Source organism: Oncorhynchus tshawytscha, linkage group LG08, assembly GCF_018296145.1.
Source record: "Oncorhynchus tshawytscha isolate Ot180627B linkage group LG08, Otsh_v2.0, whole genome shotgun sequence".
Taxonomy (NCBI): Eukaryota; Metazoa; Chordata; class Actinopteri; order Salmoniformes; family Salmonidae; genus Oncorhynchus; species Oncorhynchus tshawytscha.
The window spans coordinates 88,872,410-88,890,964 of record NC_056436.1 but is presented as its reverse complement, the minus strand read 5'-3'; the positions used below and the strand labels follow the sequence as shown (position 1 = coordinate 88,890,964).

Here is an 18,555-nt window from a genome sequence, read left to right as displayed (position 1 = left end):
CCAATACAAGCGCCCTCGTATTTAACAGAAGAGGAAGAGGCACCCTCGTATTTAACAGAAGAGGAAGAGGCGCCCTCGTATTTAACAGAAGAGGAAGAGGCGCCCTCGTATTTAACAGAAGAGGAAGAGGAAGAGGCGCCCTCGTATTTAACAGAAGAGGAAGAGGAAGAGGCGCCCTCGTATTTAACAGAAGAGGAAGAGGAAGAGGCGCCCTCGTATTTAACAGAAGAGGAAGAGGAAGAGGCGCCCTCGTATTTAACAGAAGAGGAAGAGGAAGAGGCGCCCTCGTATTTAACAGAATTTAAGGAAGAGGAAGAGGCGCCCTCGTATTTAACAGAAGAGGAAGAGGAAGAGGCGCCCTCGTATTTAACAGAAGAGGAAGAGGAAGAGGCGCCCTCGTATTTAACAGAAGAGGAAGAGGAAGAGGCGCCCTCGTATTTAACAGAAGAGGAAGAGGAAGAGGCGCCCTTGTATTTAACAGAAGAGAAGAGGAAGAGGCGCCCTCGTATTTAACAGAAGAGGAAGAGGAAGAGGCGCCCTCGTATTTAACAGAAGAGGAAGAGGCGCCCTCGTATTTAACAGAAGAGGAAGAGGAAGAAGCGCCCTCGTATTTAACAGAAGAGGAAGAGGAAGAGGCGCCCTCGTATTTAACAGAAGAGGAAGAGGCGCCCTCGTATTTAACAGAAGAGGAAGAGGAAGAGGCGCCCTCGTATTTAACAGAACAGGAAGAGGAAGAGGCGCCCTCGTATTTAACAGAAGAGGAAGAGGCGCCCTCGTATTTAACAGAAGAGGAAGAGGAAGAGGCGCCCTGGTATTTAACAGAAGAGGAAGAGGAAGAAGCGCCCTCGTATTTAACAGACTACTTTACTCAATGTTTTTTTTTCACCCTTTTGGATACTCTCCACAGAACCAGCAAAATAAAAAATAAAAAAAGAACATCTAATACTCCCAGAAAACAAACTCCTACCAGATACACTGGGTAATACCAACACTAAAACGTTTCCTTTCCCAAAATAATATTTTGTTATTTAATTTTTATTACAGTGACATGCAAAACATAAACATAACAGCTAGAGGGATTCCACAAAGAAATGAGAAAAAAAATTAAACTAATGTCTGTATTTGAATTGATATAATGTGGATTCCTTTCCCAAAATAATTGTACTTATGTTTCCATCCTTCTGTGGACAAAGGTCAATTCTTCCTTATTTCCTCCGCCATCAGATTCAATCTTCTTCTTCGCTTGCACAGGCGGCGTTGTTTCGTCCCTCCCCCGAAACAACGCCGCCTGTTGGAGAAAGACAGATTTTTGGAGTCAGTTATACCTCTCGCGACACCTCTTCCTTTTTTCATTTTCTCTCGCGACACCTCTTCCTTCCTTACCCTCCTCGCACCGGATATGGCGTTTTTACTGACCTTCCGCCCAAGTCAGTTTGTCATGTAGCTGCAAGCTACATTCTTCTAAAAGTAGTAGAAAATGCACTTATCTCCGCTGTAAATGGTGTTGCCAACGAGGTAATAATTATTATTATTATTAATTTTTCTTCTTCATGAAAATCGGTCAAATTATGTAGTTAATTCATTCATGGCGTTGACTCCCACGCTATGCTAAGCTAGCTAGCTAGATCTTTATCTTAGCATTCTAGGAAGACTCCAGGGACTGCGTGCGGACGTGACCATTTCAGTTTTTAGATTTCAGTTTGTATTCCATTACCTGTCAAACTGTCACTAAGATGTTCTTAGAAGAAATACGTTGCATATCGAGCGGTATATATGGACATAAATATAGCTATATTATGAACAGGTAAACGTTAGCTGTGACTAGTGCGCACGTTACTGATTTAATTTCACTACATTTGATTGACAGCTGTCATTTAAAACACACCATTCCACTTCCTATGCTTTATCTAGGAGTTTCGTTTATTTTTTAGTGCAGCCTTCTAATTTCACGATTGATTGGGCGAACGTGCATGCAATTGGTAACGTACGAGCTAATTTGAGTTTACTCACGTGTCCTGTTCCTCTAGCAGGTATTTGCCAAAGTGTAAGTTACATATGAAGTCATCATTTTTCGGGAACAATGGTGAAGTACTTTGCCTGCGTGGGTCTTCTGAAAAGTTCCTGGGACCAAGTCTGCATTGCTTTCTGGGAGCGATACCCCAACCCCTACAGGTAAGACAGATTACCCCCCCTTCCCCTACAGGTAAGACAGATACCCCCCCAACCCCTACAGGTAAGACAGATACCCCCTAACCCCTACAGGTAAGACAGATACCCCCCTTCCCCTACAGGTAAGACAGATACCCCCCAACCCCTACAGGTAAGACAGATACCCCCTAACCCCTACAGGTAAGACAGATACCCCCTAACCCCTACAGGTAAGACAGATACCCCCCTTCCCCTACAGGTAAGACAGATACCCCCCAACCCCTACAGGTAAGACAGATACCCCCTTCCCCTACAGGTAAGACAGATACCCCCCTTCCCCTACAGGTAAGACAGATACCCCCCTTCCCCTACAGGTAAGACAGATACCCCCTTCCCCTACAGGTAAGACAGATACCCCCCTTCCCTACAGGTAAGACAGATACCCCCTTCCCCTACAGGTAAGACAGATACCCCCCTTCCCCTACAGGTAAGACAGATACCCCCTTCCCCTACAGGTAAGACAGATTACCCCCCTTCCCCTACAGGTAAGACAGATTACCCCCTAACCCCTACAGGTAAAACAGATTACCCCCTTCCCCTACAGGTAAAACAGATTACCCCCTTCCCTACAGGTAAGACATATACCCCCCTTCCCTACAGGTAAGACATATACCCCCAACCCCTACAGGTAAGACAGATACCCCCTTCCCCTACAGGTAAAACAGATTACCCCCTTCCCCTACAGGTAAGAAAGATACCCCCTTCCCTACAGGTAAGACAGATACCCCCTTCCCCTACAGGTAAGACAGATTACCCCCTTCCCTACAGGTAAAACAGATTACCCCCTTCCCCTACAGGTAAGAAAGATTACCCCCTTCCCCTACAGGTAAAACAGATTACCCCCCTTCCCCTACAGGTAAGACAGATTACCCCCTTCCCTACAGGTAAGAAAGATTACCCCCTTCCCTACAGGTAAGACAGATTACCCCCTTCCCCTACAGGTAAGAAAGATTACCCCCCTTCCCCTACAGGTAAGAAAGATTCCCCCCTTCCCTACAGGTAAGACAGATTACCCCCAACCCCTACAGGTAAGACAGATTACCCCCCAACCCCTACAGGTAAGACAGATACCCCCAACCCCTACAGGTAAGACAGATACCCCCAACCCCTACAGGTAAGACAGATACCCCCAACCCCTACAGGTAAGACAGATACCCCCCAACCCCTACAGGTAAGACAGATTACCCCCCTTCCCTACAGGTAAGAAAGATTACCCCCCTTCCCCTACAGGTAAGACAGATTACCCCCAACCCCTACAGGTAAGAAAGATTACTCCCCCTTCCCTACAGGTAAGAAAGATTACCCCCCAACCCCTACAGGTAAGAAAGATTACCCCCCAACCCCTACAGGTAAGAAAGATTACCCCCCAACCCCTACAGGTAAGAAAGATTACCCCCCAACCCCTACAGGTAAGAAAGATTACCCCCCAACCCCTACAGGTAAGAAAGATTACCCCCAACCCCTACAGGTAAGACAGATTACCCCCCAACCCCTACAGGTAAGAAAGATTACCCCCCCCCAACCCCTACAGGTAAGACAGTTACCCCTAACCGCTACAGGTAAGAAAGATTACCCCCCTTCCCCCTACAGGTAAGAAAGATTACCCCCTTCCCCTACAGGTAAGAAAGATTACCCCCCTTCCCTACAGGTAAGAAAGATTACCCCCCTTCCCCTACAGGTAAGAAAGATTACCCCCTTCCCCTACAGGTAAGAAAGATTACCCCCTTCCCCTACAGGTAAGAAAGATTACCCCCCTTCCCCTACAGGTAAGAAAGATTACCCCCCTTCCCTACAGGTAAGAAAGATTACCCCCTTCCCTACAGGTAAGAAAGATTACCCCCCAACCCCTACAGGTAAGAAAGATTACCCCCCAACCCCTACAGGTAAGAAAGATTACCCCCCAACCCCTACAGGTAAGAAAGATTACCCCCCAACCCCTACAGGTAAGAAAGATTACCCCCCAACCCCTACAGGTAAGAAATATTACCCCCCAACCCCTACAGGTAAGAAAGATTACCCCCCAACCCCTACAGGTAAGAAATATTACCCCCCAACCCCAAAAGGTAAGAAAGATTACCCCCCAACCCCAAAAGGTAAGAAAGATTACCCCCCAACCCCTACAGGTAAGAAAGATTACCCCCCAACCCCAAAAGGTAAGAAAGATTACCCCCCAACCCCTACAGGTAAGAAAGATTACCCCCAACCCCAAAAGGTAAGAAAGATAACCCCCCAACCCCAAAAGGTAAGAAAGATTACCCCCCAACCCCTACAGGTAAGAAAGATTACCCCCCAACCCCTACAGGTAAGAAAGATTACCCCCCAACCCCTACAGGTAAGAAAGATTACCCCCAACCCCAAAAGGTAAGAAAGATTACCCCCTTCCCTACAGGTAAGAAAGATTACCCCCTTCCCCTACAGGTAAGAAAGATTACTCCCCCAACCCCTACAGGTAAGAAAGATTACCCCCCAACCCCTACAGGTAAGAAAGATTACCCCCCAACCCCTACAGGTAAGAAAGATTACCCCCCAACCCCTACAGGTAAGAAAGATTACCCCCAACCCCTACAGGTAAGAAAGATTACTCCCCCAACCCCTACAGGTAAGAAAGATTACTCCCCCAACCCCAAAAGGTAAGAAAGATTACCCCCCAACCCCTACAGGTAAGAAAGTTGTAGCGTAGACATCGCAGCGTTGTAGCGTAGAGACGCGTAGACATCATTGTGACCTATAGTCTTGCAGTATCCCTTTAAGCTGGAAAGTCTCTCTGAATCCAACCTAATTCACCCATCTCATCTCCTCTCTCCCTATCATGTCTCTAACAGTAATACAATATTACAATAAACTCATCTCCTCTCTCCCCAAAGTCTCTGATACTGTTTTTACAGTTGTCATCTCTTCTCTCCCCACAGTAACCATGTCCTAACGGAGGACATCATCTTCAGGGATGTAACTCCCGGGAACCGTCTGGTCTCTAGGCGACTGCTGACCAAAACTAACCGCGCCCCTCGCTGGATGGAGAAGTACCTGCCGGTTACCATGGCCAGGCACGCCTACATCATCGAGGATTCCATTGTGGACCCCCAGAACAGAACCATGACAACGCTGACTTGGAACATCAGCCACGCACGCATGATGGTACGTGTGACCGACTGGGGATTCGAACCGTCACCATATTAGCCATGGTATGTGTGACCGCCCGGGAATTGAACCTGGGTCTCCTGTTGGTCTGTGACTGTGTTAGCCCGCTGAGCTAAAGCTTAGGCATTCGCTCAGGGAGCCAACGCAAGTCTTCATCTTTCAATCGGAATCTATTTGAATTTGAGCTATATTTCTCTGGTGGAACTTACCCTGAAGTCACTATGAAGACCAGCTCAGCTCGTAATACTACTCTGCATCTCCTACTCCAGTTGTTAGATCACGTTTTAAGACTCCATGGGCTGTATATACTATCATAATAAGGTCTTGCTATGTTTTCATTCCCCTGTCAGTCTGTGGAGGAGCGTTGTGAGTACAGAATTAACCCTGACAACACCAGCTGGACGGAGATTAACAGAGAGGCCTGGATCTCGTCTAACATCTACGGGCTCTCCAGAGCTATACAGGTGTGTGTGTGTGTGTGTGTGTGTTATCCGGGCCAGTGGAAACCATATCCACACCCTTCCATCTATCTAGCCATCTATAGTGTGTAGCCTTCTATAGTGTGTAGCCATCTATAGTGTGTAGCCTTCTATAGTGTGTAGCCATCTATAGTATGTAGCCATCTATAGTGTGTAGCCATCTATAGTGTGTAGCCATCTATAGTGTGTAGCCATCTATAGTATGTAGCCATCTATAGTATGTAGCCATCTAGTGTGTAGCCATCTAGTGTGTAGCCATCTATAGTATGTAACTGTCTATGTAGATGTGTAGCCATCTATAGTGTAGCCATCTAGTGTGTAGCCATCTATAGTGTGTAGCCATCTATAGTATGTAGCCATCTATAGTGTGTAACTGTCTATGTAGATGTGTAGCCATCTATAGTATGTAGCCATCTATAGTGTGTAGCCATCTATAGTGTGTAGCCATCTAGTGTGTAGCCATCTATAGTATGTAACTGTCTATGTAGATGTGTAGCCATCTATAGTGTGTAGCCATCTATAGTGTGTAGCCATCTATAGTGTGTAGCCATCTATAGTGTGTAGCCATCTAGTGTGTAGCCATCTATAGTATGTAACTGTCTATGTAGATGTGTAGCCATCTATAGTGTAGCCATCTAGTGTGTAGCCATCTATAGTATGTAGCCATCTATAGTATGTAACTGTCTATAGTGTGTAGCCATCTATAGTATGTAGCCATCTATAGTATGTAACTGTCTATAGTATGTAGCCATCTATAGTGTGTAGCCATCTATAGTATGTAGATGTGTAGCCATCTATAGTATGTAACTGTCTATGTAGATGTGTAGCCATCTATAGTGTGTAGCCATCTATAGTGTGTAGCCATCTATAGTGTGTAACTGTCTATGTAGATGTGTAGCCATCTATAGTGTGTAGCCATCTATAGTGTGTAGCCATCTATAGTGTGTAGCCATCTATAGTGTGTAGCCATCTATAGTGTGTAGCCATCTATAGTGTGTAGCCATCTATAGTGTGTAGCCATCTATAGTGTGTAGCCATCTATAGTGTGTAGCCATCTATAGTAACTGTCTATGTAGATGTGTAGCCATCTATAGTGTGTAGCCATCTATAGTATGTAGATGTGTAGCCATCTATAGTGTGTAGCCATCTATAGTATGTAGATGTGTAGCCATCTATAGTGTGTAGCCATCTTGTGTAGCCATCTATAGTGTGTAGCCATCTATAGTGTGTAGCCATCTATAGTGTGTAGCCATCTATAGTGTGTAGCCATCTATAGTGTGTAGCCATCTATAGTGTGTAGCCTTCTATAGTGTGTAGCCATCTATAGTGTGTAGCCATCTATAGTAACTGTCTATGTAGATGTGTAGCCATCTATAGTGTGTAGCCATCTATAGTATGTAGATGTGTAGCCATCTATAGTGTGTAGCCATCTATAGTAACTGTCTATGTAGATGTGTAGCCATCTATAGTGTGTAGCCATCTATAGTGTGTAGCCATCTATAGTGTGTAGCCATCTATAGTATGTAACTGTCTATGTAGATGTGTAGCCATCTATAGTATGTAACTGTCAATGTATACAGTGCCTTGCGAAAGTATTCGGCCCCCTTGAACTTTGCGACCTTTTGCCACATTTCAGGCTTCAAACATAAAGATATAAAACTGTATTTTTTTGTGAAGAATCAACAACAAGTGGGACACAATCATGAAGTGGAACGACATTTATTGGATATTTCAAACTTTTTTAACAAATCAAAAACTGAAAAATTGGACGTGCAAAATTATTCAGCCCCTTTACTTTCAGTGCAGCAAACTCTCTCCAGAAGTTCAGTGAGGATCTCTGAATGATCCAATGTTGACCTAAATAACTAATGATGATAAATACAATCCACCTGTGTGTAATCAAGTCTCCGTATAAATGCACCTGCACTGTGATCGTCTCAGAGGTCCGTTAAAAGCGCAGAGAGCATCATGAAGAACAAGGAACACACCAGGCAGGTCTGAGATACTGTTGTGAAGAAGTTTAAAGCTGGATTTGGATACAAAAATATTTCCCAAGCTTTAAACATCCCGAAGAGCACTGTGCAAGCGATAATATTGAAATGGAAGGAGTATCAGACCACTGCAAATCTACCAAGACCTGGCCGTCCCTCTAAACTTTCAGCTCATACAAGGAGAAGACTGATCAGAGATGCAGCCAAGAGGCCCATGATCACTCTGGATGAACTGCAGAGATCTACAGCTGAGGTGGGAGACTCTGTCCATAGGACAACAATCAGTCGTATATTGCACAAATCTGGCCTTTATGGAAGAGTGGCAAGAAGAAAGACATTTCTTAAAGATATCCATGAAAGTGTCGTTTAAAGTTTGCCACAAGCCACCTGGGAGACACACCAAACATGTGGAAGAAGGTGCTCTGGTCAGATGAAACCAAAATTGAACTTTTTGGCAACAATGCAAAACGTTATGTTTGGCGTAAAAGCAACACAGCTCATCACCCTGAACACACCATCCCCACTGTCAAACATGGTGGTGGCAGCATCATGGTTTGGGCCTGCTTTTCTTCAGCAGGGACAGGGAAGATAGTTAAAATTGATGGGAAGATGGATGGAGCCAAATACAGGACCATTCTGGAAGAAAACCTGATGGAGTCTGCAAAAGACCTGAGACTGGGACGGAGATTTGTCCTCCAACAAGACAATGATCCAAAACATAAAGCAAAATCTACAATGGAATGGTTCAAAAATAAACATTTCCAGGTGTTAGAATGGCCAAGTCAAAGTCCAGACCTGAATCCAATCGAGAATCTGTGGAAAGAACTGAAAACTGCTGTTCACAAATGCTCTCCATCCAACCTCACTGAGCTCGAGCTGTTTTGCAAGGAGGAATGGGAAAAATTTCAGTCTCTCGATGTGCAAAACTCATAGAGACATACCCCAAGCGACTTACAGCTGTAATCGCAGCAAAAGGTGGCGCTACAAAGTATTAACTTAAGGGGGCTGAATAATTTTGCACGCCCAATTTTTCAGTTTTTGATTTGTTAAAAAAGTTTGAAATATCCAATAAATGTCGTTCCACTTCATGATTGTGTCCCACTTGTTGTTGATTCTTCACAAAAAATACAGTTTTATATCTTTATGTTTGAAGCCTGAAATGTGGCAAAAGGTCGCAAAGTTCAAGGGGGCCTGAATACTTTCGTGTAGCCATCTAAGGCACTGTATGTATAGCCATCTATAGTGTGTAGCCATCTATAGTGTGTAGCCATCTATAGCGTGTAGCCATCTATAGTTTGTAGCCATCTATAGTGTGTAACTGTCTATGTAGATTTGTAGCCATCTATAGTGTGTAGCCATCTATAGTATGTAGATGTGTAGCCATCTATAGTATGTAGCCATCTATAGTGTGTAGCCATCTATAGTGTGTAGCCATCTATAGCGTGTAGCCATCTATAGTGTGTAGCCATCTATAGTGTGTAGCCATCTATAGTGTGTAGCCATCTATAGTGTGTAGCCATCTATAGTGTGTAGCCATCTATAGTGTGTAGCCATCTATAGTGTGTAGCCATCTATAGTGTGTAGCCATCTATAGTGTGTAGCCATCTATAGTGTGTAGCCATCTATAGTGTGTAGCCATCTATAGTAACTGTCTATGTAGATGTGTAGCCATCTATAGTGTGTAGCCATCTATAGTATGTAGATGTGTAGCCATCTATAGTGTGTAGCCATCTTGTGTAGCCATCTATAGTGTGTAGCCATCTATAGTGTGTAGCCATCTATAGTGTGTAGCCATCTATAGTGTGTAGTGTGTAGCCATCTATAGTGTGTAGCCATCTATAGTGTGTAGCCTTCTATAGTGTGTAGCCATCTATAGTGTGTAGCCATCTATAGTAACTGTCTATGTAGATGTGTAGCCATCTATAGTGTGTAGCCATCTATAGTATGTAGATGTGTAGCCATCTATAGTGTGTAGCCATCTATAGTAACTGTCTATGTAGATGTGTAGCCATCTATAGTGTGTAGCCATCTATAGTGTGTAGCCATCTATAGTGTGTAGCCATCTATAGTATGTAACTGTCTATGTAGATGTGTAGCCATCTATAGTATGTAACTGTCAATGTATACAGTGCCTTGCGAAAGTATTCGGCCCCCTTGAACTTTGCGACCTTTTGCCACATTTCAGGCTTCAAACATAAAGATATAAAACTGTATTTTTTGTGAAGAATCAACAACAAGTGGGACACAATCATGAAGTGGAACGACATTTATTGGATATTTCAAACTTTTTAACAAATCAAAACTGAAAAATTGGACGTGCAAAATTATTCAGCCCCTTTACTTTCAGTGCAGCAAACTCTCTCCAGAAGTTCAGTGAGGATCTCTGAATGATCCAATGTTGACCTAAATAACTAATGATGATAAATACAATCCACCTGTGTGTAATCAAGTCTCCGTATAAATGCACCTGCACTGTGATCGTCTCAGAGGTCCGTTAAAAGCGCAGAGAGCATCATGAAGAACAAGGAACACACCAGGCAGGTCTGAGATACTGTTGTGAAGTTTAAAGCTGGATTTGGATACAAAAATATTTCCCAAGCTTTAAACATCCCGAAGAGCACTGTGCAAGCGATAATATTGAAATGGAAGGAGTATCAGACCACTGCAAATCTACCAAGACCTGGCCGTCCCTCTAAACTTTCAGCTCATACAAGGAGAAGACTGATCAGAGATGCAGCCAAGAGGCCCATGATCACTCTGGATGAACTGCAGAGATCTACAGCTGAGGTGGGAGACTCTGTCCATAGGACAACAATCAGTCGTATATTGCACAAATCTGGCCTTTATGGAAGAGTGGCAAGAAGAAAGACATTTCTTAAAGATATCCATGAAAGTGTCGTTTAAAGTTTGCCACAAGCCAACTGGGAGACACACCAAACATGTGGAAGAAGGTGCTCTGGTCAGATGAAACCAAAATTGAACTTTTTGGCAACAATGCAAAACGTTATGTTTGGCGTAAAAGCAACACAGCTCATCACCCTGAACACACCATCCTCACTGTCAAACATGGTGGTGGCAGCATCATGGTTTGGGCCTGCTTTTCTTCAGCAGGGACAGGGAAGATAGTTAAAATTGATGGGAAGATGGATGGAGCCAAATACAGGACCATTCTGGAAGAAAACCTGATGGAGTCTGCAAAAGACCTGAGACTGGGACGGAGATTTGTCCTCCAACAAGACAATGATCCAAAACATAAAGCAAAATCTACAATGGAATGGTTCAAAAATAAACATTTCCAGGTGTTAGAATGGCCAAGTCAAAGTCCAGACCTGAATCCAATCGAGAATCTGTGGAAAGAACTGAAAACTGCTGTTCACAAATGCTCTCCATCCAACCTCACTGAGCTCGAGCTGTTTTGCAAGGAGGAATGGGAAAAAATTTCAGTCTCTCGATGTGCAAAACTCATAGAGACATACCCCAAGCGACTTACAGCTGTAATCGCAGCAAAAGGTGGCGCTACAAAGTATTAACTTAAGGGGGCTGAATAATTTTGCACGCCCAATTTTTCAGTTTTTGATTTGTTAAAAAAGTTTGAAATATCCAATAAATGTCGTTCCACTTCATGATTGTGTCCCACTTGTTGTTGATTCTTCACAAAAAAATACAGTTTTATATCTTTATGTTTGAAGCCTGAAATGTGGCAAAAGGTCGCAAAGTTCAAGGGGGCCGAATACTTTCGCAAGGCACTGTATGTATAGCCATCTATAGTGTGTAGCCATCTATAGTGTGTAGCCATCTATAGCGTGTAGCCATCTATAGTTTGTAGCCATCTATAGTGTGTAACTGTCTATGTAGATTTGTAGCCATCTATAGTGTGTAGCCATCTATAGTATGTAGATGTGTAGCCATCTATAGTGTGTAGCCATCTATAGCGTGTAGCCATCTATAGCGTGTAGCCATCTATATAGCCATCTATAGCGTGTAGCCATCTATAGTGTGTAGCCATCTATAGTGTGTAGCCATCTATAGTGTGTAGCCATCTATAGTGTGTAGCCATTTAGTGTGTAGCCATTTATAGTGTGTAGCCATTTATAGTGTGTAGCCATCTATAGTATGTAGCCATCTATAGTGTGTAGCCATCTATAGTATGTAGATGTGTAGCCATCTATAGTATGTAGCCATCTATAGTATGTAGCCATCTATAGTGTGTAGCCATCTATAGTGTGTAGCCATCTATAGCGTGTAGCCATCTATAGTGTGTAGCCATCTATAGTGTGTAGCCATCTATAGTGTGTAGCCATCTATAGTGTGTAGCCATCTATAGTGTGTAGCCATCTATAGCGTGTAGCCATCTATAGCGTGTAGCCATCTATAGTGTGTAGCCATCTATAGTGTGTAACTGTCTATGTAGATTTGTAGCCATCTATAGTGTGTAGCCATCTATAGTATGTAGATGTGTAGCCATCTATAGTATGTAGCCATCTATAGTGTGTAGCCATCTATAGTATGTAGATGTGTAGCCATCTATAGTATGTAGCCATCTATAGTATGTAGCCATCTATAGTGTGTAGCCATCTATAGTGTGTAGCCATCTATAGTATGTAGCCATCTATAGTATGTAGATGTGTAGCCATCTATAGTGTGTAGCCATCTATAGTGTGTAGCCATCTATAGTGTGTAGCCATCTATAGTGTGTAGCCATCTAGTGTGTAGCCATCTATAGTGTGTAGCCATCTATAGTGTGTAGCCATCTATAGTGTGTAGCCATCTATAGTGTGTAGATGTGTAGCCATCTATAGTGTGTAGCCATCTATAGTATGTAACTGTCTATGTAGATTTGTAGCCATCTATAGTGTGTAGCCATCTATAGTATGTAGATGTGTAGCCATCTATAGTATGTAGCCATCTATAGTGTGTAGCCATCTATAGTATGTAGCCATCTATAGTGTGTAGCCATCTATAGTATGTAGCCATCTATAGTGTGTAGCCATCTATAGTGTGTAGCCATTTAGTGTGTAGCCATCTATAGTATGTAGCCATCTATAGTGTGTAGCCATCTATAGTATGTAGCCATCTATAGTGTGTAGCCATCTATAGTATGTAGATGTGTAGCCATCTATAGTGTGTAGCCATCTATAGTGTGTAGCCATCTATAGTGTGTAGCCATCTATAGTGTGTAGCCATCTATAGTATGTAGCCATCTATAGTGTGTAGCCATCTATAGTGTGTAGCCATCTATAGTGTGTAGCCATCTATAGTGTGTAGCCATCTATAGCGTGTAGCCATCTATAGCGTGTAGCCATCTATAGTGTGTAGCCATCTATAGCGTGTAGCCATCTATAGTGTGTAACTGTCTATGTAGATTTGTAGCCATCTATAGTGTGTAGCCATCTATAGTATGTAGATGTGTAGCCATCTATAGTGTGTAGCCATCTATAGTATGTAGCCATCTATAGTGTGTAGCCATCTATAGTATGTAGATGTGTAGCCATCTATAGTATGTAGCCATCTATAGTGTGTAGCCATCTATAGTGTGTAGCCATCTATAGTGTGTAGCCATCTATAGTATGTAGCCATCTATAGTGTGTAGCCATCTATAGTGTGTAGCCATCTATAGTGTGTAGCCATCTATAGTATGTAGATGTGTAGCCATCTATAGTGTGTAGCCATCTATAGTATGTAACTGTCTATGTAGATTTGTAGCCATCTATAGTGTGTAGCCATCTATAGTGTGTAGCCATCTATAGTATGTAGATGTGTAGCCATCTATAGTGTGTAGCCATCTATAGTGTGTAGCCATCTATAGTATGTAGCCATCTATAGTGTGTAGCCATCTATAGTGTGTAGCCATTTAGTGTGTAGCCATCTATAGTATGTAGCCATCTATAGTGTGTAGCCATCTATAGTATGTAACTGTCTATGTAGATGTGTAGCCATCTATAGTGTGTAGCCATCTATAGTGTCTAGCCATCTATAGTGTCTAGCCATCTATAGTGTCTAGCCATCTATAGTGTCTAGCCATCTATAGTGTGTAGCCATCTATAGTGTGTAGCCATCTATAGTGTGTAGCCATTTAGTGTGTAGCCATTTAGTGTGTAGCCATTTAGTGTGTAGCCATTTATAGTGTGTAGCCATTTATAGTGTGTAGCCATCTATAGTGTGTAGCCATCTATAGTGTGTAGCCATCTATAGTGTGTAGCCATTTAGTGTGTAGCCATTTATAGTGTGTAGCCATTTATAGTGTGTAGCCATTTATAGTGTGTAGCCATCTATAGTGTGTAGCCATCTATAGTGTGTAGCCATTTATAGTGTGTAGCCATTTATAGTGTGTAGCCATTTATAGTGTGTAGCCATCTATAGTGTGTAGCCATTTATAGTGTGTAGCCATTTATAGTGTGTAGCCATCTATAGTGTGTAGCCATCTATAGTGTGTAACTGTCTATGTAGATGTGTAGCCGTCTATAGTATGTAGCCATCTGATGGCTGATGGGGAGTGATGGTCTTGTTGTGATGGTATGACTGATGGGGGAGTGATGGTCTTGTTGTGATGGTCTGACTGATGGGGGAGTGATGGCATGACTGATGGGGAGTGATGGTCTTGTTGTGATGGCATGACTGATGGGGAGTGATGGTCTTGTTGTGATGGCATGACTGATGGGGAGTGATGGTCTTGTTGTGATGGCATGACTGATGGGGAATGATGGTCTTGTTGTGTTGGTATGACTGATGGGGAATGATGGTCTTGTTGTGTTGGTATGACTGATGGGGAGTGATGGTCTTGTTGTGTTGGTATGACTGATGGGGAGTGATGGTCTTGTTGTGATGGTATGACTGATGGGGAGTGATGGTCTTGTTGTGATGGTATGACTGATGGGGAGTGATGGTCTTGTTGTGATGGTATGACTGATGGGGAGTGATGGTCTTGTGATGGTATGACTGATGGGGAGTGATGGTCTTGTTGTGATTGTATGACTGATGTGTTAGTGAGGAAGCTTCTTCTGTGTCTAAACAGATTCCTGTTAGTGATAACTTTAATTAATCTCTGGCCTCATTTTACAGGAATTCGGCCTTGCCCGGTTCAAGACCAGTGTTACAAAGACCATGAAAGGGTTTGAATACGTCCTGGCCAAAATGCAAGGTAAGATGGAGGCCAGTTGTTTTATTACGCTGTAAAATAAGGTGGGGCGATCAGTTCAGTTCCTTATTATTAGCGGGACTGTGTTGGGGCGGAAACGGGACTGTGTTGGGGCGGAAACGGGACTGTGTTGGGGCGGAAACGGGACTGTGTTGGGGCGGAAACGGGACTGTGTTGGGGCGGAAACGGGACTGTGTTGGGGCAGAAACAGTTGAATCAGATGGAACTGCTGTTGAGGGACAGGCTATTACTACTCTAGGGACAGTTCAATGTTGGGGCAGAAGTTTTACAGTTCAATCAGATGTATGAACTAGTTTTACAGTTCAATGTGTAAAGGGACAGGCTATTACTACTCTAGTTTTACAGTTCAATGTGCTATTAAAGGGACGGGCTATTACTACTTTAGTTTTACAGTTCAATGTGCTATTAAAGTGACGGGCTATTACTACTCTAGTTTTACAGTTCAATGTGCTATTAAAGGGACGGGCTATTACTACTCTAGTTTTACAGTTCAATGTGCTATTAAAGGGACGGGCTATTACTACTCTCTAGTTTTACAGTTCAATGTGCTATTAAAGGGATGGGCTATTACTACTCTAGTTTTACAGTTCAATGTGCTATTAAAGGGACGGGCTATTACTACTCTAGTTTTACAGTTCAATGTGCTATTAAAGGGACGGGCTATTACTACTCTAGTTTTACAGTTCAATGTGCTATTAAAGGGATGGGCTATTCGCTAGAATTTTTCATAGCAACAATAAATGCAGTAGTCTAGTCTTCTCATCAATTCCAATAATATTCAACTAACGACTATATTTAATTCTTACCCTATGAGGTTCAAACTACTGCTGCTTTTCTGGCATAAACCAGTCCCTGATTACAGGGGAACAATGGCTGGTGTCCCAGGTCTAAACCAGGCCCTGAAACCAGTCCCTTCTCTAACCACCATGTTTTCCTCTCTCCTCCAGGTGATACCCCCTCCAGGACCCTGACTGAGCATGCTGCAGAGAGGGCCAGGGAGACGGCTCTGGTAGCTAAAGAGAAAGCCAAAGGCCTGGCCTCACAGGCTCACAAGAAACAACAGTATGTCTGAGCTGCCAGTGTAGGGTGAAGCTTCCCCTAGATGCTGATGTTTAGGATTGGCGCAGGCGAAGCTGATCCAAGAAACTTAAACCCAGAATGCGAGGTGCCAGTGGGAGGAAGTAGACATTGGCCCTGTCAGTCCTGCCTTGATTCAAAGACTTTATCTGGGATGGATTGAGCCTGCCTGGCTGGCACTATTTGAACCCAGGTCTGGTTGTCCCTAACCAGGTTGTCCCTACTCAGATCTGGGATCAGATCTTATTGAGGTAGGGGAATCTGATCCTAGATCTGTGGTTATGGATGCAAAATCCGTTAACTAAAATTACCAGGTTTTCCAGAAATTGAAAGATTACCGTAAGAAGGAAATCCGGAATCCTCCAACCAGGATTTCTGGAAAACCTGGTCGTTTTGTGAATGTTTCTGTAATTGTATGACTCTAGGTGTGACAGTGATCTAGGGAATAACCATTACAGTTAAAGACAATTTTATGCAGAATCTGATCAAATGGTGGAGACCATATGGAGGGTGCGACGAGGCTCCAGAGGCGTGCAGAGGCCGAATCAATCAAGCTCCATAACCGCATCGCTGTGCACCTCTCAAATGTTGTAACAATGTGGAGGGCTCCGTATAGCTCCGCATTGACATGATTGGTTGACGGTAGGTGAGGGCGGGAGGTCCTGTATAAACACAAACTCACTCCCTCGACAACTTCCTTCACAACAGCTCCGGGAAGCTCCAAAAAGTATGTTTGCTCTGACTTCTGCAGAGGCTGCATGCATTACAGTAACGCTCTGTACTGCCGCTACACAGTAACGCGCTGTACTGCCTGTGCTGCCGCGACACAGTAACGCGCTGCACTGCCGCGACACAGTAACACGCTGTACTGCCTGTGCTGCCGCGACACAGTAACACGCTGTACTGCCTGTGCTGCCGCGACACAGTAACACGCTGTACTTACTGTGCTGCCGCGACACAGTAACGCGCTGTACTGCCGCGACACAGTAACGCGCTGTACTGCCGCGACACAGTAACGCGCTGTACTGCCGCGACACAGTAACGCGCTGTACTGCCGCGACACAGTAACGCGCTGTACTGCCGCGACACAGTAACGCTCTGTACTGCCGCTACAGACATCAGATTGACCATGCCTTTTTTAGACTCGTGTCTTCTAACACAAGTGTCTGGGCTGAGTCTCAATAGTCCTCACTAGCTTCCTTTCCTTGTCTCCTTTCCTTCAGTATAGTACTCTTAACAGGGAGGTGAACGCGCCGGGCTAGTTTCCATTCTACTCCCTCCAACCTGTCGTGGTCTTATCAGTTGGTGTGTAGATGCTTATCTCAATGAGACAAACCTGCAGAAATGAAGGTTACGTTATCAGTAGCAGAAAGAGATGAGAAATAGAAGTGGTTACTGTACCTGCAGAGAATGTAAACTGAGTAACTGGGTTGATCTTGTTGGAGGCATGTGGCAGCATTGGGGACAGGACAACACCAGTCCCACCCAGCAGGTGATCTACTGGGCACGGCTGACGTTGGTGTTGGTCTTTTATTGGTGGCTAGCTAGTACAAGAGACTGGTTCATGTCTCCAGAAATGACTGTGTGACTCAAGTTGTTTTTCGTGACCTACTGAATACTGTCATAGCCGTAGGGGACGACGAGGGAGTTCCGCGCTGATAGTGGGTCAGTTTTTAGCATTTTCCCAATAATGGCTAAGGTTGGGATTGGTTAGAGGGGAAGCTGATCCTAGATCTGTAGGCCTACCCACCATTTCCCTCCAACTCAGTGGATGAGTCCCAAATGCTACCCTATTCCCTATATAGTGTACTACTTTAGACCAGAACCCTATTCCCTATATAGTGTACTACTTTAGACCAGAGCCCTATAGAACCCTATTCTCTATATAGTGCACTACTTTAGACCAGAGCCTTATAGAACCCTATTCCCTATATAGTGCACTACTTTAGACCAGAGCCCTATAGAACCCTATTCCCTATATAGTGCACTACTTTAGACCAGAGCCCTATAGAACCCTATTCCCTATATAGTGTACTACTTTAGACTAGAGCCCTATAGAACCCTATTCCCTATATAGTGTACTACTTTAGACCAGAGACTTATGGACTCTTTTAACCCCTCGTGCACTTCTGTCTATTCCATTACAGGAAGCATTTCTCCTGTCTCTCCTTGACCTTCATATAGTTGTGTTTCTCACACTGTAGATGAGACTGGCTACGTATCTTCAGTTACTTTAGATTTAGGCTTACGATTTGTAAATATTTAATCTTTTTCAAAATCATCTTTTGTTTTCTGTTAACTAGACTACTCAAAAAAAGCCAATCTCAAAGTAATCTCCCTGAATCTTGATTCTTCGCTACAGGTTAATTGATTTCAGTTATGGCGCTACATTATTATATATATATATATATATTTTTTTTTGTTGACTCAGAATGATAATTCATTGCTTCAAATTGAAGTTGTTACTGGTGTGATGGGGGGGGGTTACTTGGAAGTGATCATTGGC

The 18,555-nt window shown here is 43.6% G+C and overlaps 1 protein-coding gene across 2 annotated transcripts; it reads left to right on the top strand.

Moving 5' to 3' along the window:
• The first annotated feature begins 1,384 nt into the window (after positions 1-1,384).
• On the top strand, positions 1,385-17,957 carry LOC112261022 (PRELI domain-containing protein 1, mitochondrial). Of its 2 annotated transcripts, none has more exons than XM_042326163.1 (6): positions 1,385-1,515; positions 2,031-2,172; positions 5,118-5,343; positions 5,697-5,810; positions 14,876-14,954; positions 15,920-17,957. In XM_042326163.1, the coding sequence occupies exons 2-6, from the start codon at positions 2,081-2,083 to the stop codon at positions 16,042-16,044; spliced, it is 636 nt and encodes a 211-aa protein (XP_042182097.1). In that variant the 5' UTR covers positions 1,385-1,515; positions 2,031-2,080; the 3' UTR covers positions 16,045-17,957. The 2 variants fall into 2 exon arrangements, with proteins under 2 accessions (XP_042182097.1, XP_042182096.1); XM_042326162.1 differs by having other exon boundaries at positions 1,387-1,515; positions 2,028-2,172.
• Positions 17,958-18,555: the final 598 nt, after the last annotated feature.

What these genes read in the sequence shown, in the direction of transcription:
- LOC112261022 (XM_042326163.1), top strand. Translation starts at nt 2,081, where the DNA reads ATGGTGAAGTACTTTGCCTGCGTGGGTCTTCTGAAAAGTTCCTGGGAC. An exon ending in GGCTCTCCAGAGCTATACAG is followed by an intron (nt 5,811 to 14,875) that starts GTGTGTGTGTGT and finishes CTCATTTTACAG; the next exon opens with GAATTCGGCCTTGCCCGGTT. An exon ending in CGTCCTGGCCAAAATGCAAG is followed by an intron (nt 14,955 to 15,919) that starts GTAAGATGGAGG and finishes TCTCTCCTCCAG; the next exon opens with GTGATACCCCCTCCAGGACC.